The sequence below is a fragment of the Labrus bergylta genome, chromosome 10, assembly GCF_963930695.1.
Source record: "Labrus bergylta chromosome 10, fLabBer1.1, whole genome shotgun sequence".
NCBI lineage: Eukaryota > Metazoa > Chordata > Actinopteri > Labriformes > Labridae > Labrus > Labrus bergylta.
Window position 1 is genome coordinate 30,993,398 of NC_089204.1, and position 23,593 is coordinate 31,016,990.

Here is a 23,593-nt window from a genome sequence, read left to right on the forward strand (position 1 = left end):
GACCTCACAGAGTAAATGTCTAAACTCCTGCGTGGTGAACCACAAACGACAACAACCTGCTCAGGAGACATTCCGGTTTGATTTCTTCACATTGACGTTTCCACCTGATCACATTTCGATCTTCTCTTTCTATTAAAAACTTTGTTTAAAGATCTGATCCAAAATCAGCTGGGACCAGGAGTGCAATACAATGCTGGCCAGCAGGGGGCAGCCTGAGTGTGAACATGAAGCATAGGGGGGCAGCCTGAGTGTGAACATGAGGGGGGCAAACTCAGGATTTGCATCTAAGCTGTTGCCGTGGTGATGGAACATCTGCTGGAAAGAAAAGAATGAAAAGGCGAGAGAATGTTTGTGTCAGAAAAAAGATTATTTTTATTCCGATCATTCCTCGTTTTATTGCGAGCACACGCTGCCACACAGAACAGCTGACTCCATGTGAAGAGCACATTAAGCAGGACACTGTACCTTTAAGGAATTCACTGAAACTAAAGTCTGAGCGTTTCTCCTCAAACAAACGTTCTCCGTCAGAGACAAGAAAAATAATCCACACAATCCCTTTCAAAGTCGTGACATTCGAGGTCCGCGGGGTCGCCCCGCCCGCCGAGAGCGATCAGAAATCAACGTCTGTGTCATCAAACTCCAGCAACAGTCTGCTGTCCTGCCGTGTGACACGCTCTCGTCTCCAGAGGTCACTTTCTGAACACAGAGTACTGATTGGCTGGAAGTCGAGCTGCCGGCGTCCCACTAGCTCGGGTCTGAGGGTTTACCGAGTTCAACCTTTACTCCTTTTTCTCCAGCACCTGCAAACAAGGAAACAAGGAGACGTTAGGGAGCAGGAGACAAACAAGGAGACATCAGGGAGCAGGAGACAAACAAGAGGAGACAAGCAAGGAGACGTTAGGGAGCAGGAGACAAACAAGAGGAGACATTAGGGAGCAGGAGACAAACAAGAGGAGACGTTAGGGAGCAGGAGACAAACAAGAGGAGACGTTAGGGAGCAGGACACAAACAAGGAGACGTTAGGGAGCAGGAGACAAACAAGAGGAGACGTTAGGGAGCAGGACACAAACAAGGAGACGTTAGGGAGCAGGAGACAAACAAGGAGACGTTAGGGAGCAGGAGACAAACAAGAGGAGACGTTAGGGAGCAGGACACGAGCAGGACACAAACAAGAGGACAAGTTAGGGAGCAGGAGACAAACAAGAGGAGACGTTAGGGAGCAGGACACAAACAAGAGGACACGTTAGGGAGCAGGACACAAACAAGAGGACACGTTAGTGAGCAGTTGTTGATGTTGTTAATTCCTCGCCACAGGAGGGCGCTAAAGTCTCTGCTCCGTGACTTTCAGCGACTATCAGAAATGTCTGAAATATTTTGGTTTGGACAGAATGAAGACTTAAAGATGCTAACTTTAACGATCTGAAGGATGCCATCATTCAACCCGTGCTGTGGTCACTGATTGGCTCAGCTTCACTTTCTTTATGAACTCTCCTGCTTCAAGCACCAATCGATGCTAACGATGCTAACGATCAGTCGATCATCTTACCCGTTAAGTATTTCTCTTTAGCTCTGGCTCGCTCGTCTGCGTCAAAATACCAAACCGTGATGGCATACCTGCAGAGACACAATCATAACGTGAGTCAACACACTAAGGTCTTCTGAGCATGTGCAGTAGACCGACTCAGATGCTGACCTGGTGGCGAAGGCTGGCTGAACCTCGTGGGGGTTTCGTCTGTCCGACCAGAATAGCAGGAGGCGGTCGAATTTGGGCTCGATGTCGGCGAACTGGGCCTTTCCTTCTGGGAAGATCCGAAGAAGGCCGCCGTGTTCCTGAGGAGCAAAACAAGAAGAAAACCATAAAAACCATGAGACCCCCAGAGTCTCAGAGGGGGGACCCTCCTTCAGCTCAGATATCAGAGAGGGGGGGGGGGGCCGACCCTCCTTCAGCTCAGATATCAGAGAGGGGGGGACGACGACCCTCCTTCAGCTCAGATATCAGAGAGGGGGGGGGACCGACCCTCCTTCAGCTCAGATATCAGAGAGGGGGGGACGACGACCCTCCTTCAGCTCAGATATCAGAGAGGGGGGGGACCGACCCTCCTTCAGCTCAGATATCAGAGAGGGGGGGGGGGGAACGACGACCCTCCTTCAGCTCAGATATCAGAGAGGGGGGGGGACCGACCCTCCTTCAGCTCAGATATCAGAGAGGGGGGGACGACGACCCTCCTTCAGCTCAGATATCAGAGAGGGGGGGAACGACGACCCTCCTTCAGCTCAGATATCAGAGAGGGGGGGGGGGGACGGGGACGACCCTCCTTCAGCTCAGATATCAGAGAGGGGGGGGGACCGACCCTCCTTCAGCTCAGATATCAGAGAGGGGGGGGGACCCTCCTTCAGCTCTAATCCTCCACTCAGCAGAGTTAAGGGAAAGGTTGGAGGAAAGCACAGGATCGGAAGCAGCAGCGAGGGGGGGGGGGGGGGGCTTCCTGTGGAGGGATAGGAAGAATAACTGACAGGAAAACTGCTGAAGCCGGATAAAGGACCCGGAGAATGAAAAAGCAGATTAACTCTCACACGGCTGCTAGATCTCTGTCTTCACACGCAAACCAGCCAGGGCAGAAAGTTCACAACCTGTCAGCGGAGAAACGATACGACCCGTTTACGAGGAGGACAAACGTCTGTGACTGAACAAAGAACAACACAAAAAGAAGGAGGGACACATGCTGCGCTTCTTACTACTCGCCAACAGCTACTACACGCCAACAGCTAGCGGCAGCAGGTAGAGGTGACTGACTGACTGCCGGTAGAGGTGACTGACTGACTGACTGACTATAGGTAGAGGTGACTGACTGCAGGTAGAGGTGACTGACTGACTGCAGGTAGAGATGACTGACTGACTGACTGCAGGTAGAGATGACTGACTGACTGACTACAGGTAGAGATGACTGACTGGCTGCAGGTAGAGATGACTGACTGGCTGCAGGTAGAGATGACTGACTGACTACAGGTAGAGATGACTGACTGCAGGTAGAGGTGACTGACTGATTGCAGGTAGAGGTGACTGACTGACTGCAGGTAGAGGTGACTGACTGCAGGTAGAGGTGACTGACTGACTGCAGGTAGAGGTGACTGACTACGGGTAGTGATGACTGACTGCAGGTAGAGATGACTGAATGACTGCAGGTAGAGATGACTGACTGACTGCAGGTAGAGGTGACTGACTACGGGTAGTGATGACTGACTGCAGGTAGAGATGACTGACTGACTACAGGTAGAGATGACTGACTGACTGCAGGTAGAAATGACTGACTGCAGGTAGAGGTGACTGACTGACTGTCTGACTACAGGTAGAGGTGACTGACTGACTGCAGGTAGAGGTGACTGACTGCAGGTAGAGGTGATTGACTGACTGACTATAGGTAGAGGTGACTGACTGACTGCAAGTAGAGGTGACTGACTGACTGCAGGTAGAGGTGACTGACTGCAGGTAGAGATGACTGACTGACTGCAGGTAAAGATGACTGACTGACTGCAGGTAGAGATGACTGACTGACTGCAGGTAGAGATGACTGACTGCAGGTAGAGATGACTGACTGACTGCAGGTAGAGATGACTGACTGCAGGTAGAGATGACTGACTGACTGCAGGTAGAGGTGACTGACTGGCTGACTGACTGCAGATAGAGGTGACTGCCTGACTGACTGACTGCAGGTAGAGATGACTGACTGCAGGTAGAGATGACTGACTGACTGCAGGTAGAGGTGACTGACTGGCTGACTGACTGCAGATAGAGGTGACTGCCTGACTGACTGACTGCAGGTAGAGATGACTGACTGACCGACTGCAGGTAGAGATGACTGGCTGCAGGTAGAGGTGACTGACTGACTGCAGGTAGAGGTGCCTGACTGCAGGTAGAGATGACTGGCTGCAGGTAGAGGTGACTGACTGACTGCAGGTAGAGATGACTGACTGACTGCAGGTAGAGATGACTGACTGCAGGTAGAGGTGACTGACTGACTGCAGGTAGAGATGACTGACTGACTGCAGGTAGAGATGACTGACTGCAGGTAGAGGTGACTGACTGACTGCAGGTAGAGATGACTGACTGACTGCAGGTAGAGGTGACTGACTACGGGTAGAGATGACTGACTGCAGGTAGAGGTGACTGACTGACTGCAAGTAGAGGTGACTGACTGCAGGTAGAGGTGACTGACTGACTGCAGGTAGAGGTGACTGACTACGGGTAGTGATGACTGACTGCAGGTAGAGATGACTGACTGACTGACTACAGGTAGAGATGACTGACTGACTGCAGGTAGAAATGACTGACTGCAAGTAGAGGTGACTGACTGCAGGTAGAGGTGACTGACTGACTGTCTGACTACAGGTAGAGGTGACTGACTGACTGCAGGTAGAGGTGACTGACTGCAGGTAGAGGTGATTGACTGACTGACTATAGGTAGAGGTGACTGACTGACTGCAAGTAGAGGTGACTGACTGACTGCAAGTAGAGGTGACTGACTGCAGGTAGAGGTGACTGACTGACTGCAGGTAGAGGTGACTGACTACGGGTAGTGATGACTGACTGCAGGTAGAGATGAATGACTGACTGACTACAGGTAGAGATGACTGACTGACTGCAGGTAGAAATGACTGACTGCAAGTAGAGGTGACTGACTGCAGGTAGAGGTGACTGACTGACTGTCTGACTACAGGTAGAGGTGACTGACTGACTGCAGGTAGAGGTGACTGACTGCAGGTAGAGGTGATTGACTGACTGACTATAGGTAGAGGTGACTGACTGACTGCAGGTAGAGATGACTGACTGACTGCAGGTAGAGGTGACTGACTACGGGTAGTGATGACTGACTGCAGGTAGAGATGACTGACTGCAGGTAGAGATGACTGACTGACTACAGGTAGAGATGACTGACTGACTGCAGGTAGAAATGACTGACTGCAAGTAGAGGTGACTGACTGCAGGTAGAGGTGACTGACTGACTGTCTGACTACAGGTAGAGGTGACTGACTGACTGCAGGTAGAGGTGACTGACTGACTGCAGGTAGAGGTGACTGACTGCAGGTAGAGATGACTGACTGACTGCAGGTAAAGATGACTGACTGACTGCAGGTAGAGATGACTGACTGACTGCAGGTAGAGATGACTGACTGACTGCAGGTAGAGATGACTGACTGACTGCAGGTAGAGGTGACTGACTGGCTGACTGACTGCAGATAGAGGTGACTGCCTGACTGACTGACTGCAGGTAGAGATGACTGACTGACCGACTGCAGGTAGAGATGACTGGCTGCAGGTAGAGGTGACTGACTGACTGCAGGTAGAGGTGCCTGACTGCAGGTAGAGATGACTGACTGACTGCAGGTAGAGGTGACTGACTGACTGCAGGTAGAGATGACTGACTGACTGCAGGTAGAGATGACTGACTGCAGGTAGAGGTGACTGACTGACTGCAGGTAGAGATGACTGACTGACTGCAGGTAGAGGTGACTGACTACGGGTAGAGATGACTGACTGCAGGTAGAGGTGACTGACTGACTGCAAGTAGAGGTGACTGACTGCAGGTAGAGGTGACTGACTGACTGCAGGTAGAGGTGACTGACTGCAGGTAGAGGTGATTGACTGACTGACTATAGGTAGAGGTGACTGACTGACTGCAAGTAGAGGTGACTGACTGACTGCAAGTAGAGGTGACTGACTGCAGGTAGAGGTGACTGACTGACTGCAGGTAGAGGTGACTGACTACGGGTAGTGATGACTGACTGCAGGTAGAGATGAATGACTGACTGACTACAGGTAGAGATGACTGACTGACTGCAGGTAGAAATGACTGACTGCAAGTAGAGGTGACTGACTGCAGGTAGAGGTGCCTGACTGCAGGTAGAGATGACTGGCTGCAGGTAGAGGTGACTGACTGACTGCAGGTAGAGATGACTGACTGACTGCAGGTAGAGATGACTGACTGCAGGTAGAGGTGACTGACTGACTGCAGGTAGAGATGACTGACTGCAAGTAGAGGTGACTGACTGCAGGTAGAGGTGACTGACTGACTGCAGGTAGAGATGACTGACTGACTGCAGGTAGAGGTGACTGACTACGGGTAGAGATGACTGACTGCAGGTAGAGGTGACTGACTGACTGCAAGTAGAGGTGACTGACTGCAGGTAGAGGTGACTGACTGACTGCAGGTAGAGGTGACTGACTACGGGTAGTGATGACTGACTGCAGGTAGAGATGACTGACTGACTGACTACAGGTAGAGATGACTGACTGACTGCAGGTAGAAATAACTGACTGCAAGTAGAGGTGACTGACTGACTGCAGGTAGAGGTGACTGACTACAGGTAGAGGTGACTGACTGACTGCAAGTAGAGGTGACTGACTGACTGCAGGTAGAGGTGACTGACTGCAGGTAGAGATGACTGACTGACTGCAGGTAAAGATGACTGACTGACTGCAGGTAGAGGTGACTGACTGCAGGTAGAGGTGATTGACTGACTGACTATAGGTAGAGGTGACTGACTGACTGCAAGTAGAGGTGACTGACTGACTGCAGGTAGAGGTGACTGACTGCAGGTAGAGATGACTGACTGACTGCAGGTAAAGATGACTGACTGACTGCAGGTAGAGATGACTGACTGACTGCAGGTAGAGATGACTGACTGACTGACTGCAGGTAGAGATGACTGACTGACTGCAAGTAGAGGTGACTGACTGCAGGTAGAGGTGACTGACTGACTGCAGGTAAAGATGACTGACTGACTGCAGGTAGAGATGACTGACTGACTGCAGGTAGAGGTGACTGACTGCAGGTAGAGGTGACTGACTGACTGCAGGTAAAGATGACTGACTGACTGCAGGTAAAGATGACTGACTGACTGCAGGTAAAGATGACTGACTGACTGCAGGTAGAGATGACTGACTGACTGCAGGTAGAGGTGACTGACTGACTGCAGGTAAAGATGACTGACTGACTGCAGGTAGAGGTGACTGACTGACTGCAGGTAAAGATGACTGACTGACTGCAGGTAGAGATGACTGACTGACTGACTGCAGGTAGAGATGACTGACTGACTGCAAGTAGAGGTGACTGACTGCAGGTAGAGGTGACTGACTGACTGCAGGTAAAGATGACTGACTGACTGCAGGTAAAGATGACTGACTGACTGCAGGTAGAGATGACTGACTGACTGCAGGTAGAGGTGACTGACTGACTGACTGCAGGTAGAGATGACTGACTGACTGCAGGTAGAGGTGACTGACTGGCTGACTGACTGCAGATAGAGGTGACTGCCTGACTGACTGACTGCAGGTAGAGATGACTGACTGACTGACTGCAGGTAGAGATGACTGGCTGCAGGTAGAGGTGACTGACTGACTGCAGGTAGAGGTGCCTGACTGCAGGTAGAGATGACTGGCTGCAGGTAGAGGTGACTGACTGACTGCAGGTAGAGATGACTGACTGACTGCAGGTAGAGATGACTGACTGCAGGTAGAGGTGACTGACTGACTGCAGGTAGAGATGACTGACTGACTGCAGGTAGAGGTGACTGACTACGGGTAGAGATGACTGACTGCAGGTAGAGGTGACTGACTGACTGACTACAGGTAGAGATGACTGACTGACTGCAGGTAGAGGTGACTGACTACGGTTAGAGATGACTGACTGCAAGTAGAGGTGACTGACTGCAGGTAGAGGTGACTGACTGACTGACTGACTACAGGTAGAGGTGATTGACTGACTGACTGACTATAGGTAGAGGTGACTGACTGCAGGTAGAGGTGATTGACTGACTGACTGACTATAGGTAGAGGTGACTGACTGACTGCAAGTAGAGGTGACTGACTGACTGCAGGTAGAGATGACTAACTGACTGCAGGTAGAGGTGACTGACTGACTGCAGGTAGAGAGAGATGAGTGACTGGACGCTCTCCTCCCTGATTGGCTGTGTCTGGATTAGCAGGATCTCTGTGTTTTAATGGGATTATAAAGAGAGCAGCACATACTGACACGTTTACCTCCTAGCTGACATTGTACTCTGCAGCAGCCTCTCTGCAGCAACATCTCTGCAGCAGCCTCTCAGCAGCAGCCTCTCTGCAGCAGCCTCTCTGCAGCAGCCTCTCAGCAGCAGCCTCTCTGCAGCAGCCTCTCTGCAGCAGCCTCTCAGCAGCAGCCTCTCTGCAGCAACATCTCTGCAGCAGCCTCTCTGCAGCAGCCTCTCTGCAGCAGCCTCTCAGCAGCAGCCTCTCTGCAGCAACATCTCTGCAGCAGCCTCTCTGCAGCAACATCTCAGCAGCAGCCTCTCTGCAGCAACAGCCTCTCTGCAGCAGCCTCTCAGCAGCAGCCTCTCTGCAGCAACAGCCTCTCTGCAGCAACATCTCAGCAGCAGCCTCTCAGCAGCAACCTCTCAGCAGCAACATCTCAGCAGCAGCCTCTCAGCAGTAGCCTCTCAGCAGCAACATCTCAGCAGCAACATCTCAGCAGCAGCCTCTCAGCAGCAACCTCTCAGCAACAGCCTCTCTGCAGCAACATCTCAGCAACAGCCTCTCTGCAGCAACCTCTCAGCAACAGCCTCTCTGCAGCAACATCTCAGCAACAGCCTCTCTGCAGCAGCCTCTCAGCAGCAGCCTCTCTGCAGCAGCCTCTCTGCAGCAGCCTCTCAGCAGCAGCCTCTCTGCAGCAGCCTCTCTGCAGCAGCCTCTCAGCAGCAGCCTCTCTGCAGCAACATCTCTGCAGCAGCCTCTCTGCAGCAGCCTCTCTGCAGCAGCCTCTCAGCAGCAGCCTCTCTGCAGCAGCCTCTCTGCAGCAGCCTCTCTGCAGCAGCCTCTCAGCAGCAGCAGCAACATCTCTGCAGCAACAGCCTCTCTGCAGCAACATCTCTGCAGCAGCCTCTCTGCAGCAGCCTCTCTGCAGCAACATCTCTGCAGCAGCCTCTCTGCAGCAGCCTCTCTGCAGCAGCCTCTCTGCAGCAGCCTCTCAGCAGCAGCAGCAACATCTCTGCAGCAACAGCCTCTCTGCAGCAACATCTCTGCAGCAGCCTCTCAGCAGCAGCAGCAACATCTCTGCAGCAACAGCCTCTCAGCAGCAGCCTCTCTGCAGCAGCCTCTCTGCAGCAACATCTCTGCAGCAGCCTCTCTGCAGCAACATCTCTGCAGCAGCCTCTCAGCAGCAGCCTCTCTGCAGCAGCCTCTCTGCAGCAGCCTCTCTGCAGCAACATCTCTGCAGCAGCCTCTCAGCAGCAACATCTCTGCAGCAACAGCCTCTCAGCAGCAACATCTCTGCAGCAGCCTCTCTGCAGCAACATCTCTGCAGCAACATCTCTGCAGCAGCCTCTCAGCAGCAACATCTCTGCAGCAGCCTCTCAGCAGCAACATCTCTGCAGCAGACTCTCTGCAGCAGCCTCTCTGCAGCAACATCTCAGCAGCAGCCTCTCTGCAGCAACATCTCAGCAACATCTCAGCAGCAGCCTCTCTGCAGCAACATCTCAGCAGCAGCCTCTCAGCAGCAACATCTCAGCAGCAGCCTCTCTGCAGCAACATCTCAGCAGCAGCCTCTCTGCAGCAACATCTCAGCAGCAACATCTCAGCAGCAGCCTCTCTGCAGCAGCCTCTCAGCAGCAGCCTCTCAGCAGCAATATCTCTGCAGCAGCATCTCAGCAGCAACATCTCAGCAGCAGCCTCTCTGCAGCAGCCTCTCAGCAGCAGCCTCTCAGCAGCAGCCTCTCTGCAGCAGCCTCTCTGCAGCAGCCTCTCAGCAGCAATATCTCTGCAGCAGCCTCTCAGCAGCAACATCTCTGCAGCAACAGCCTCTCTGCAGCAGCCTCTCAGCAGCAACATCTCAGCAGCAGCCTCTCTGCAGCAACATCTCTGCAGCAACAGCCTCTCTGCAGCAACAGCCTCTCAGCAGCAGCCTCTCTGCAGCAACAGCCTCTCTGCAGCAGCCTCTCAGCAGCAGCCTCTCAGCAGCAGCCTCTCTGCAGCAACAGCCTCTCTGCAGCAACATCTCTGCAGCAACAGCCTCTCTGCAGCAACAGCCTCTCAGCAGCAGCCTCTCTGCAGCAACAGCCTCTCTGCAGCAGCCTCTCAGCAGCAGCCTCTCTGCAGCAACAGCCTCTCTGCAGCAACATCTCAGCAGCAGCCTCTCAGCAGCAACCTCTCAGCAGCAACATCTCAGCAGCAGCCTCTCAGCAGTAGCCTCTCAGCAGCAACATCTCAGCAGCAACATCTCAGCAGCAGCCTCTCAGCAGCAACCTCTCAGCAACAGCCTCTCTGCAGCAACATCTCAGCAACAGCCTCTCTGCAGCAACCTCTCAGCAACAGCCTCTCTGCAGCAACATCGCAGCAACATCTCAGCAGCAGCCTCTCTGCAGCAGCCTCTCTGCAGCAGCCTCTCAGCAACAGCCTCTCTGCAGCAGCCTCTCAGCAACAGCCTCTCTGCAGCAACATCTCAGCAGCAGCCTCTCAGCAGCAGCCTCTCAGCAGCAGCCTCTCTGCAGCAGCCTCTCAGCAGCAGCCTCTCAGCAGCAACCTCTCAGCAGCAGCCTCTCAGCAGCAGCCTCTCAGCAGCAACATCTCAGCAGCAGCCTCTCAGCAGCAGCCTCTCAGCAGCAACATCTCAGCAGCAGCCTCTCAGCAACAGCCTCTCTGCAGCAACATCTCAGCAGCAGCCTCTCAGCAGCAGCCTCTCTGCAGCAGCCTCTCAGCAGCAGCCTCTCAGCAGCAGCCTCTCTGCAGCAGCCTCTCTGCAGCAGCCTCTCAGCAGCAGCCTCTCTGCAGCAACATCTCAGCAGCAGCCTCTCAGCAGCAGCCTCTCTGCAGCAGCCTCTCTGCAGCAGCCTCTCAGCAGCAGCCTCTCAGCAGCATGCCATGTGAGGCTCACCTCACTCTTTGCTTCCTATCACTCACTGTCGCTTCAAAGTCTATTCTTTTTTAACGTCAACCTGAGAAAAGATGAGTCTGGCTCGGGACAAAACTATTCAGTTTGAAAAACGGGCCAACTCGAGAGCGGATGTCTCGACATATCAGGGCCGTGTTCGAGTCCGACATGCAGCTGCTTTCCTGCATGTCACTCCAGACCTTTCAAAATAAAGGCAAGAAGCCCCAAAATAAATCTTTCAAACCAAAATGAAATCACAGCGTAGTCGTTCCTCACTCACCTTGGCCGTCCAATCTTTATTCAGGTAATATATGCATGTGACACAACGGCCGTCACCGTTGGGGTTATCCACATGGCGCACATATCCTGTCCCGTTTCCAGGGTAACACGCCACCATCGCCTAAAGAAGACACGATAAAAAAGGAGCCAGTTCAGTAAAGACAGATTTTTAAGTACCAGATGTGTTTCTGTGAGCAGAGAAGGATGGATCAGTGTCTGAAGAACGTTTCTAACAAAGCTAACAGAACCTGCTTGTCTGCTCAGTGTGTCTTTGGTCCCGCCCACTCTGACGGCTGTTGTTAAGGTCAAAGGTTAAAGACGACGTGGTCAGTGTGGGCGTGTCTGCAGTTTGTAACAAACCAAACAACTCTTCATATCCATCTCAGAACTCGTTGGATAAACAGACGTGAGGAACGACAACAAAAACATCAGAATGTGTCCTGAACGTAACGAGGAGTTCAAATGAAAGAAATCAGAGTTCAAAGTTCAAACCAGAGAAACTTTATAATGTTTAAACCTCCAAACACACACACACACACACACACACACACACACACACACACACACACACACACACACACACACACACACACACACACACACACACACACACACACACACACACACACACACACACACACACACGACTTTAGAGGGAAACTAAATCTTGTGGTCTGCGTTTCAAACACACGCCTGCTCTCGGTCTCGTAAACAACAGACGTGCGGCGGCGTGAACCCGTGTGTGTTTACTGAGAGAGGAGCTGAGGCGAGAAGCGAACGTGCTCACATGCAGAGGGCAGATTGAGCCCTCATGCTCCTCTCTAAGCTGTGATAGGACGAACAAAAGGCAAGTTCGTCCACATTCTTCCCAACAGTAACCATGGCAACATTATTATAAACAGCGTCTGCTTTAACCCTACGATGGACATCACAGGAGTTACACATGACCTCTGCTCAGAGGTCTCAATAACAGCACGCCGAGACCCCCCCTGACCCCCCTTCACTGCAGCTGCATCAGGACAACACGAGGCACTGACAGTCACTCCTCAAACTTAAATAAAAGTTGAGTTTATTGGACTTAAGAAAAGTGGCGCTGCAGCACGTGCAGTGAGAGAACGAGCTCATCGTGGGTGTGAAGTCGAGGCAAACAAAGAGGAAGAGGAGCACAGGGGGCGGGGCTACAGCAGAAGCAGAGAGGAGTGAACTGGTGTAAACTTTGACTCCTGGCCTCCCTCCAGAGGGAGCAGTGTTTTAATGGTCGTGCTACGTGCAGAGCGTGAGGGAGGTTGGCTGATCCTCGCCTCCCCCCTTTCCCCCCCTCCGGCTCAGGCTGCAGAAACCAGAGAGGGGAAAACATACTCTGCAAGGGAGAGAGAGTGTGCACGGGACAGGGCTTTTTTTATTTAAAAAAAATCAAATCTTAGTGTGTGAAACTACTCACAGAGTGAATGTAAGGAAGATAACTTTAAAGTCCAGAGGGCCTTAATGTAAGGCATAAAGAACAGTTTCAGCGAGTCTGTGGGGGGGGTGGGGGGGGGGTCATCAGGCTGACAGCAGAGGGGAAAAAACTGTTCTTGATGGACCGCAGCGAGGGGAGGGTCTCATTGTGGGGGTCAGAGGGCTCGGCCACAATCTGCACGCCTCAGGGTCCTGGAGGTGGGTTAGGGTCCTGACTGTGATGGAGGATGGGGGTCTAATGTCCCGCTGCTGATTCTGAACTCCTTAAAACAGAATATCAAGAGGAACAAAGCATGAGACGTTTGTGTCTGCGTGGATAAACTGACTATTAGTAGAGGAACTTGGGCCCCTAAAAGTTGAGAGACCCCTACCCGTGGTAGAACAAAGTACAACCATATTTTTTCACAACCTGAACATGTCTAGTTTATGAAACAGATAGTTGTATAAAAATATTTTACTGCAAAATAACTTTTTTTGGATGTTTTATGCATCTTACCAAAAAACGAAAATAGGTCAAATTAGGGCTTCTCCAAAAGGGACAGCTCTAGCCTTATCACGTGTATCTCTGGGAATCAGAATCAGAATTTCACCGAATTTGAACAAGATGTTCACAGATAGTTATTAGTTACATTTTTTCGTTTTTTGGTAAGATGCATAAAACATCCAAAAAAAGTTATTTTGCAGTAAAATATTTTTATACAACTATCCGTTTCATAAACTAGAAATGTTCAAGTTATGGAAAAAATATGGTTGTACTTTGTTCTACCACGGGACGGGGTCTCTGGAAAACTAAAGCCTTTTTTGGGGGGAGTTTGTTCCTCTACTATAAAGATGTTTGTTTCAGAAACTAAATTAATTTAGAGGGAAAACAAACCTAACATTAAAATTTACCCAAAGATAAGAGAGACGACCGACAGCAAAGCATTCTCTCTCGTCCAATCACAGCTCAGCATTCTCTCTTGTCCAATCACAGCTCAGCATTCTGTGACGATGTGAAGAGTTCAAGTCCCTCAGATCTGAGACGCCGATCTTTATGTTTCTTTCTGTTTCTGTTTCTTTATGCATGTTCCTCCACGTGTGACTCCGCCTTCAGCTCCGCCTGTGTCAGTGACCCTAAACGCCACGTTCACCCACGGGCCGTAAAGATGGAGACCAGAACGTACAGAGACACAGAGTGACCTCGGCGTTCTTCTTCCTCCTCCTCAAAGTATCACATGATGTCTAACACGGTGTGTGATTGGCTCTGAGGCCCCGTGTTTGTGGCGGCCTTGTTCAGCCTCCAGAGAATCAAACAACGTTATCAAGAGAAAAGAGGAAACGGAAACAAAGACATTAAATCATTATTTGGGCGGAATAGTTTTCCTCCATGTCTGCCAGCGTGAGCCGGCCTCACATTGTGTCTTTGAGCCAGTGATACTCGCCGCCTGATTCAGCTGGTCACAGTCCAGGCGAGTGTTTGCCAAGGCAACGAGGTTAGTGGGTGAGGAAGTCACCTTCTGAGCACACTTTGACCCAGAGGCCGACCACACAGATCTGCTCGTACCCGACATGTCTCCTCAAAACAAGACGACCCGCTGACAGGCGACCTGCTAATGACCTGATGATGATGATGATGATGATGATGATGATGGCAGCAGGCTTCAACGTTAACGTTAGCATAGCATGGCTAGACCACACATCGACCTGCCTTCCTACTGGGCTGACTTCAGAAATGAACCACGATTTAAATTACATTTAAAATGCCTAAACTAATGATATGTGATATTTCAGCCATTATCAAAGATTTTACGTTTTATCTTTATATCTGTTTTATAAATCATGACTCCAGAGTTTATCAATAATAATTAAATGTGTTTAAAGGTGGAGGCAGATTAAGATAGGGATGGACCATAATGGTTATGATGACTTTGGAGGTGGAGGACAATATGTCCAGATTACCTGACCCCCCTTTTTAGATTTCAAGATTCAAGGTTGTCTTTATCATCCCTGCCAGAGGGCAATCTGCTTTTTATAAAAGTTGACATGGGCACAGTCCAGCAGTAAAGACCGTTCATTCAATCTAAATGAATTTGTTTTGTTCAGATCACTATGTCAATTCTTCTATCCTGTTTTTCCCAGGTGGATAAATGTGAGCGAGTGCAGAGCCAAGAGGGGCATTCATGAGGCTAAAATATCAAAACACAAAGAGCGCTAAACAAATGCATCTTTTTATTTGCATGACTCCCCAGAGGAAGGTATTGACACAACTGTTAACAATTTAACAACTTTAATTGTAACATCAATAAAATTAAATAAAGTTTAAGTTACATGAAACCTTTGACACCATGTTCTGACAGTAAAGCACTGCTGGAACACGTTACCTTCTTAAAGCTACACAAGGAACCTTGCAGTCCTTTCTTTTAGCCAGGCAGAAGAAAATATGTGTTTGTGTTTTTTAATTCTTGGGGGGTGAGGTTGACTTCTGTAGGACACTTCGTGCAGATGGTGTAAGAACAGCTTTAAAATCTGCTGAAAGAAGAAAAAGATTAATGCTCAGACAAAGTTAGAAAATGTACACTTTTATTTCAGAGGGTCGTCCCAGTTAGTGTTGATCTCCCATATTTTCATTTTGATTGTGCTGTAATATATAAAAGTTTAACTATATCTTTAATGAAAGTTTATCAGGCTGTGTGTCTGCAGCTTGTTCAGGTCCATCACATCTGTATGAGTGATAAAGGACACAAACAGACATTTATGTCCTATTTCTATTATTGTTGCTGTGCACGATTCTATTTGATCATTTAAGGACTCAATCTATAATAATGTGACACCAGACTTTATTTATCTTAGAATTAAAAACATTTGCTCGAGTCAGCGATGTAACACCGAGTCCACCGAGCGGAAGTTTGCATGAAGCGTTTGCATGAAGCGTTTCGGCACGTCTCCATGACAACGGTGTGTGGACAACGGCCGCTATATGACCGACACTGCTCCGTTACTTTTTACGACATGTTTTATATTTTAGGTCGTTCACTTCCTGATCAGACGCGGAGCAAGGAGGATGAGGGTACAAAGACACGATCAGTAGGAGGTTAAACTACAGGGAATAGTATACATTTAGAAAAGAACGCAGAATAAAAACAAACAGAGCTCAGTTTTCCAAACATGCACTAAGACCGCCATCAAGAAGCAAAGTGTCCAACTTACCGGAGCCCGTCGTTTTCCCTCACAGTCGTCTTTGAGTTTCAATCAGGTTTATATTTTCGAGTGGCTTCCTGCGTGGATCACATGACTGACAGGCCAGAAGTCCCTTCAGTTGCATTCAGGCTCCATTGCCTATCCTGACCTGGGATCTGAATTTGACCAGTTGAATTTGAGCAACCTGAATCTTTTTGTTGTTGAAATTATGAAACTTAAATTTTTGCATCTGAATTATAAATTGTTGAATTCAGGACAAATAAATTCAGATATTTTGTTTTCAAAGTAAAATATTTCAATTCTATGAATTCAGTGGCTGGTCAAATAATTATGTCTCTTACTTGCTCCCATAGTGTCATCATCATCATCATCATCATCATGACTATCATCATCATCATCATCACCATCATCATCATGACTATCATCATCATCATCATCACCATCATCATCACCATCATGACTATCATCATCATCACCATGACTATCATCATCATCACCATGACTATCATCATCATCATCATCATCACCATGACTATCATCATCACCATCATCATCATGACTATCATCATCATCATCATCACCATGACTATCATCATCATCACCATGACTATCATCATCATCATCACCATCATGACTATCATCATCATCACCATGACTATCATCATCATCACCATCATGACTATCATCATCATCACCATGACTATCATCATCATCACCATCATGACTATCATCATCATCACCATCACTATCATCATCATCACCATCATCATCATCATCATCATCACCATCATCACTATCATCATCATCATCACCATCATCACTATCATCATCATCATCATCATCATCATCATCATCACCATCATGACTATCATCATCATCACCATCACTATCATCATCATCACCATCATCATCATCATCATCATCACCATCATCACTATCATCATCATCATCACCATCATCACTATCATCATCACCATCACTATCATCACCATCATGACTATCATCATCATCATCATCATCATCATCATCATCATCACTATCATCATCATCATCATCATCATCATCATCATCATCACTATCATCATCACCATCACCATCATCATCATCATCACCATCACCTCCTCCTCCTCCTCCTCCTCCTCCTCCTCCTCCTCCTCCTCCTCCTCTGGTTATTTGTGGTGTCATGAGTTCAGGTGACTCTTTCAGAACGACTGAAGTATAAAAAGTGATTTAAAGCTGCTGGAGACACTTTGACCCTCCTTCATCTTTTGGCTTCACATTTTGAAAAGTCTGAAAAAGATTTTAGGTTATTGACACCCAGCGACGTGAAGCTCCTGACAGCTCATCGCTTTGTAAACATATAATATATTCATATATTTAATGGTGTCTTACTTTTGTCCTCCCGTTGATCGTGTAGTCCCCCAGGTTTCCGTTGCAGTACCGGATCAGGTCGTCCATGCGGCTCATCAGAAACCGGATCTTCTCGCAGCCGGACTCCCGGCCCTCGATCCACGTGATTTTGTCCCCCCGGATGTCTTTGGTCGAATCACTTTTCTGACTCACCAGCTGTCCGTCCGTGAACTTCCCGGTCTTGTGCAGGGCTTTGACGTTGTCCAGGATCCCCATCCCGGTCTCGTCTCCGAGGAAGTGGTCCACCACGCAGATCCCGTGTTTGTTCATGCAGGGAACGATGTAATCCACGGCCAGTTTCTGTGGGGACGAGCTGCTCTGTCCGTTAGGTGTGGCGGTGTCGTTAGACCCGTCCTCTCCTGGTTTGTCCCCCGGTTTGTCCCCGGGTTCTGTCGGTGAAGCCGTGCTGTCTCCGGTCTTTTCGCGGGGTTTCTCCGGTGCCTTGTGGTCCCCGGGTGGTGCCTTGTGGTCCCCGGGTGGTGCCTTGTGGTCCCCGGGTGGTGCCTTGTGGTCCCCGGGTGGTGCCTTGTGGTCCCCGGGTGGTGCTGGTTTGTCCGCCTCCTTACACAGGAGCTTGTGTTTCTTCCAGTGCTGTTTCTGGTGCTCCTTGCTGCAGTAGAAGGAGCTCCGGCACCTCCCGCACTTCAGGAGGTTTTCCATTTTACCACAAAGTTCACAGAACTGCCTCTCCCGCTCCCGGTCCCGGTCCCGCTCCCGCTCCCGCTCCCGCTCCCGGTCCCGGTCCCGGTCCCGGTCCCGCTCCCGGTCCGCGTCGCTCTGCTCCCTCTCCATGTTGGAGGCTCCTCCGGGAGGGGGGTCCGCGTCGCTCTGCTCCCTCTCCATGTTGGAGGCTCCTCCGGGAGGGGGGGGCTCCTCCGGGAGGGGGGGTGCACTGTGCCTTTAAGACCGATCCTTCACACGCGCCCTGCTAACCGACAACTTTGGAAACGATCCACCGCCTGTGCCACGCTACACCGACTTAACACTCCGCCATATTCCTACCCTTCCCGCCCTTCCTTCCCGCCCTTCCTGCCTCTTCACATGTTGTATCAGTGAAACAACGCGACGGTCGGACTCCCGGGCCGAGCCTTTCGGGCGGCATTTCTGCTGCTTAGCTCCTCCGACGGTACTGCATGGCGCCGCTCGCTCTGTGCTCAGCCTGTCTGAGGTCCTGCCTGCTCTGACGTCAGCACGCAAGCTCTGCCCCCTCCCGCGCTGCCTTCAGGTGCTGTGGGACAGATGAAAGAACTTAAAAGTCCTAAAACGTGTGGAACTAGTTTATCGCTCGTTTAAGTGTCCACAGGTAGAGATCATGTGACAGGTAGAACTCATGTGTGTCCACAGGTAGAGATCATGTGACAGGTAGAACTCATGTGTGTCCACAGGTAGAGATCATGTGACAGGTAGAGCTCATGTGTGTCCACAGGTAAAGATCGTGTGACAGGTAGAACTCATGTGTGTCCACAGGTAGAGATCATGTGACAGGTAGAGCTCATGTGTGTCCACAGGTAAAGATCATGTGACAGGTAGAGCTCATGTGTGTCCACAGGTAGAGATCGTGTGACAGGTAGAGCTCATGTGTGTCCACAGGTAGAGATCATGTGACAGGTAGAGCTCATGTGTGTCCACAGGTAAAGATCATGTGACAGGTAGAGATCATGTGTGTCCACAGGTAAAGATCGTGTGACAGGTAGAGCTCATGTGTGTCCACAGGTAGAGATCATGTGACAGGTAGAGCTCATGTGTGTCCACAGGTAGAGATCATGTGACAGGTAGAGCTCATGTGTGTCCACAGGTAGAGATCATGTGTGAGACAAACGTCATGTTGCTCGATTAAAAGATAATCTGAAAACAAAAACAGGGTCTGCTTGTAAAAAAAATGTAATCCAGATTAAAAGGATCCAGATTTTTAGGATTGGGTAATCCAGTTCACTTTGGTTGTTCACTGACAAACTGGATATGATGAGCCAGATCCAGGAGCAGATTTTTAAAGAATGCCAAATACAGACTACCAGAACTAGAAAAACAAGTCTAAACAAATCTTTTAGACTGTAAACATGTTTGATCTGTTTCATGGTTTTCTCTCTGTAATCAGAGGATTCGGATTTTAGATAAAAGTCCTCAATCCTACGATAAAGTTTAAAATTCACAAACTGGAACTTTGATCAAGATAAAAAAACAGGACTGAAGTATCTGATCTAATCCGATGTCTGGATATAATCCTATTAAATCACTTCAATCCTGTTGGATTACTTTAAAACTATCAAACGGGTGAAGTTTGAAATGTACGATCTTGAAGAAAGCTCCTGAATGCACCACAAGTCATCGTCATTGTGTTGTCCTCATTCCCGGCCTGCATGTGTGAAATTCCTTCCACACAACAAAGAGTGTTTTGAATAAAGAGGTTTCTGTTGTCATGAAGGTTCCTGAAGCTTTCTCTGCAGGTCAGCCGACTTTAATTCACAAAAACAGTCAGATATTATAAAATATAACATTTACATTGAATAAACTTTAGTCTCCATCAATCTGTCTCTGCACTGCCGCTCATCAGGCTTACAGAAGAGGAGGTTTGAGTGACAGGAGGCGGTTTGATTGACAGGAGGCGGTGTGATTGACAGGAGACGGTTTGATTGACAGGAGGCGGTTTGATTGACAGATAGTTGATAGATCCAACCACAGCTCAGAATCCACCCTCATTAAGGTCTTACATTATCTCCACAGTAACATGGACTCTGTCAGTCCTTGTTCTTTTAGATCTTAGCATTCGACACAGACTCCTAGGAGGGATTGTCTGATCCGGTTATCGCTACCTATCTACTAGACAAAGATTCTTTGTCTCCATTGATGGCTTCTCCTCAGACAGACTTGCTGTGACCCTAACCCTAACCCTCGTGTTCCACAGGGCTCAATCCTCGGCCCATTCTTGTTCATTTGTATAATACCCTCATTACGCAGATGATACACAGCTTCATATCTCCTTCTCCCTCGATGATTTGAGCCCGGTAGAAACGCTGGTTTATTTCATCAAGTCTTGTAATTAAACAGAATTCATTATTTTAATGTCAAAGAGACGACACATCACAGCTTACCTAAGTTCCCCAGAGAACAGGCCAGAAACCTTGGTGTCATCATTGATGCTGACCTTAACTTTCAATAACAGATCATCTTATAACCTCTAAAAAGATACGGACCTTCCTATCACGCTGAAAAACTAGTTCAAGCTGCCGTTACAATTATGCGATTGAAATATTCTCTTTTCAGGACTCAGTTTAAAAACAGCAGCTTCTACAGAGTTGAAGCTGCTGTTTTTAAAGTTGGCAGCAGTCAACATAGTCAACACAGAGCAGGCGTCCCTGGAGGAGGAGTTAGTGATCTGCACAGGAGGGAAACTTAATATTTAAATGGTCTATGGTTGGAAATGAAAGATGGTTGAAGTCAGGCTGACTGGGAAAAGTTAGACGAAGCAGTGGAGCAGCTTGGCCAAGGACACATTGGAAATGTGGCTCAGGTAATCAGGTTTAATCTGTCACATAGGGCCCCCTTAGGGATGACTCCTACTGTCACTGCAAACTTTGCACATTTTGAGTCACTGCTGTGATTTAAAGTTTGTCAGCCCTCCGGGGCCCCCTACTGGCCTGGGGCCCCAACAGCTTTCTGCCTGGCCTCTTTTTCTTGATTTGGATCAAAAGTTGGCAATTAAAGGATTCCTCCTCTGGGATACTTTCCTAATATGAGTAAAGATGTTAACTTTCTAATAACAAGTCGGAGGTCAATTTTACCCGTGAGCTCAGAGAGAATCTAACCCTAGAAGAAGAAGAAGAAGAAGAAGAAGAAGAAGAGCATGGAGAGTCTGAGCTGGAGCTATTTATACTTCTGAACAAGGAGGGGGGGGTTATACAATTCCTCCCCCTGTTTGTCTAAAAGAAAGGTGTGTGTGTGTGTGTGTGTGTGTGTGTGTGTGTGTGTAAGATGTGTGTGTGTGTGTACAAACAATGGGATCACAGGGTTCGTTATGAGACAGTCCTCATTGTTCTCCACTGTCTTTGAAGAGAGTCCAGTTGTTCCTCCAGTTATCTCTCTCTCTCTCTTTCTCTCTAGTGGTAGAGGCCGCTGAGAAAAGAGTCATCAGTATTAACTCATCCATTCACACACATTCACACGCTGATGGTAGAGGCCGCTGAGTAAAGAGTCATCAGTATTAACTCATCCATTCACACACATTCACACGCTGATGGTAGAGGCCGCTGAGTAAAGAGTCCGTCAGTATTAACTCATCCATTCACACATTCACACACTGATGGTAGAGGCCACTGAGAAAAGAGTCATCAGTATTAACTCATCCATTCACACACATTCACACGCTGATGGTAAAGGCCGCTGAGTAAAGAGTCCGTCAGTATTAACTCATCCATTCACACATTCACACACTGATGGTAGAGGCCGCTGAGTAAAGAGTCATCAGTATTAACTCATCCATTCACACACATTCACACACTGATGGTAGAGGCCGCTGAGTAAAGAGTCATCAGTATTAACTCATCCATTCACACACATTCACACACTGATGGTAGAGGCCGCTGAGTAAAGAGTCCGTCAGTATCAACTCATCCATTCATACACATTCACACGCTGATGGTAGAGGCCGCTGAGTAAAGAGTCCATCAGTACTAACTCATCCATTCACACACATTCACACGCTGATGGTAGAGGCCGCTGAGTAAAGAGTCCATCAGTATTAACTCATCCATTCACACACATTCACACGCTGATGGTAGAGGCCACTGAGAAAAGAGTCATCAGTATTAACTCATCCATTCACACACATTCACACGCTGATGGTAGAGGCCGCTGAGTAAAGAGTCCGTCAGTATTAACTCATCCATTCACACACATTCACACGCTGATGGTAGAGGCCACTGAGAAAAGAGTCATCAGTATTAACTCATCCATTCACACACATTCACACGCTGATGGTAGAGGCCGCTGAGTAAAGAGTCCATCAGTACTAACTCATCCATTCACACACATTCACACGCTGATGGTAGAGGCCGCTGAGTAAAGAGTCCATCAGTATTAACTCATCCATTCACACACATTCACACGCTGATGGTAGAGGCCACTGAGAAAAGAGTCATCAGTATTAACTCATCCATTCACACACATTCACACGCTGATGGTAGAGGCCGCTGAGTAAAGAGTCCGTCAGTATTAACTCATCCATTCACACACATTCACACGCTGATGGTAGAGGCCACTGAGAAAAGAGTCATCAGTATTAACTCATCCATTCACACACATTCACACGCTGATGGTAGAGGCCGCTGAGTAAAGAGTCCGTCAGTATTAACTCATCCATTCACACATTCACACACTGATGGTAGAGGCCACTGAGAAAAGAGTCATCAGTATTAACTCATCCATTCACACACATTCACACGCTGATGGTAGAGGCCGCTGAGTAAAGAGTCCGTCAGTATTAACTCATCCATTCACACATTCACACACTGATGGTAGAGGCCGCTGAGTAAAGAGTCATCAGTATTAACTCATCCATTCACACACATTCACACACTGATGGTAGAGGCTGCTGAGTAAAGAGTCATCAGTATTAACTCATCCATTCACACACATTCACACACTGATGGTAGAGGCCGCTGAGTAAAGAGTCCGTCAGTATCAACTCATCCATTCACACACATTCACACGCTGATGGTAGAGGCCGCTGAGTAAAGAGTCCGTCAGTATTAACTCATCCATTCACACATTCACACACTGATGGTAGAGGCTGCTGAGTAAAGAGTCATCAGTATTAACTCATCCATTCACACACATTCACACGCTGATGGTAGAGGCCGCTGAGTAAAGAGTCATCAGTATTAACTCATCCATTCACACATTCACACACTGATGGTAGAGGCTGCTGAGTAAAGAGTCCGTCAGTATTAACTCATCCATTCACACACATTCACACGCTGATGGTAGAGGCTGCTGAGTAAAGAGTCCGTCAGTATTAACTCATCCATTCACACGCTGATGGTAGAGGCTGCTGAGTAAAGAGTCCACGTTTTACTCACAGGTTTTTGTTTATAAATATAATGTTTTTGTTTATAAATATAATGTTTGTGTTTATAAATATAATGTTTTTTTATAAATATAATGTTTGTGTTTGTACACACAGAGTTTCTATTGGTGCCTCAGATGTTTAGTAAAGTCCCTGTTGGTGTGAGAGCGTGACCTTGATGCAGGCTGTGATCTGATAGACACACCCTCTGATAAACATGTTTTTCCTCCAGCATCTCTATCAGTGTTTGTTAGCAGAGTCAAAATGTCTGCAGAGTTTGGAGGGAAACATTAGTGAGAACGAGGCTGAGCTG

The 23,593-nt window shown here is 48.7% G+C and overlaps 1 protein-coding gene across 3 annotated transcripts; it reads right to left on the reverse strand.

The window, feature by feature from the left end:
- Window positions 1-348: 348 nt before the first annotated feature.
- On the reverse strand, window positions 349-18,401 carry egln1a (egl-9 family hypoxia-inducible factor 1a). Of its 3 annotated transcripts, XM_065959360.1 has the most exons (5): window positions 17,202-18,390; window positions 11,176-11,295; window positions 1,694-1,830; window positions 1,547-1,614; window positions 349-800 (listed from the first exon to the last, which is right to left on the reverse strand). In XM_065959360.1, exons 1-5 carry the CDS (start codon window positions 18,060-18,062, stop codon window positions 745-747), a joined length of 1,242 nt encoding a protein of 413 aa, XP_065815432.1. In that variant the 5' UTR covers window positions 18,063-18,390; the 3' UTR covers window positions 349-744. The 3 variants fall into 3 exon arrangements, with proteins under 3 accessions (XP_065815432.1, XP_065815433.1, XP_029138602.2); XM_065959361.1 differs by lacking the exon at window positions 11,176-11,295 and having other exon boundaries at window positions 17,202-18,395; XM_029282769.2 differs by lacking the exons at window positions 349-800; window positions 1,547-1,614; window positions 1,694-1,830; window positions 11,176-11,295 and adding an exon at window positions 14,818-15,137 and having other exon boundaries at window positions 17,202-18,401.
- Between the last annotated feature and the right edge of the window lie 5,192 nt (window positions 18,402-23,593).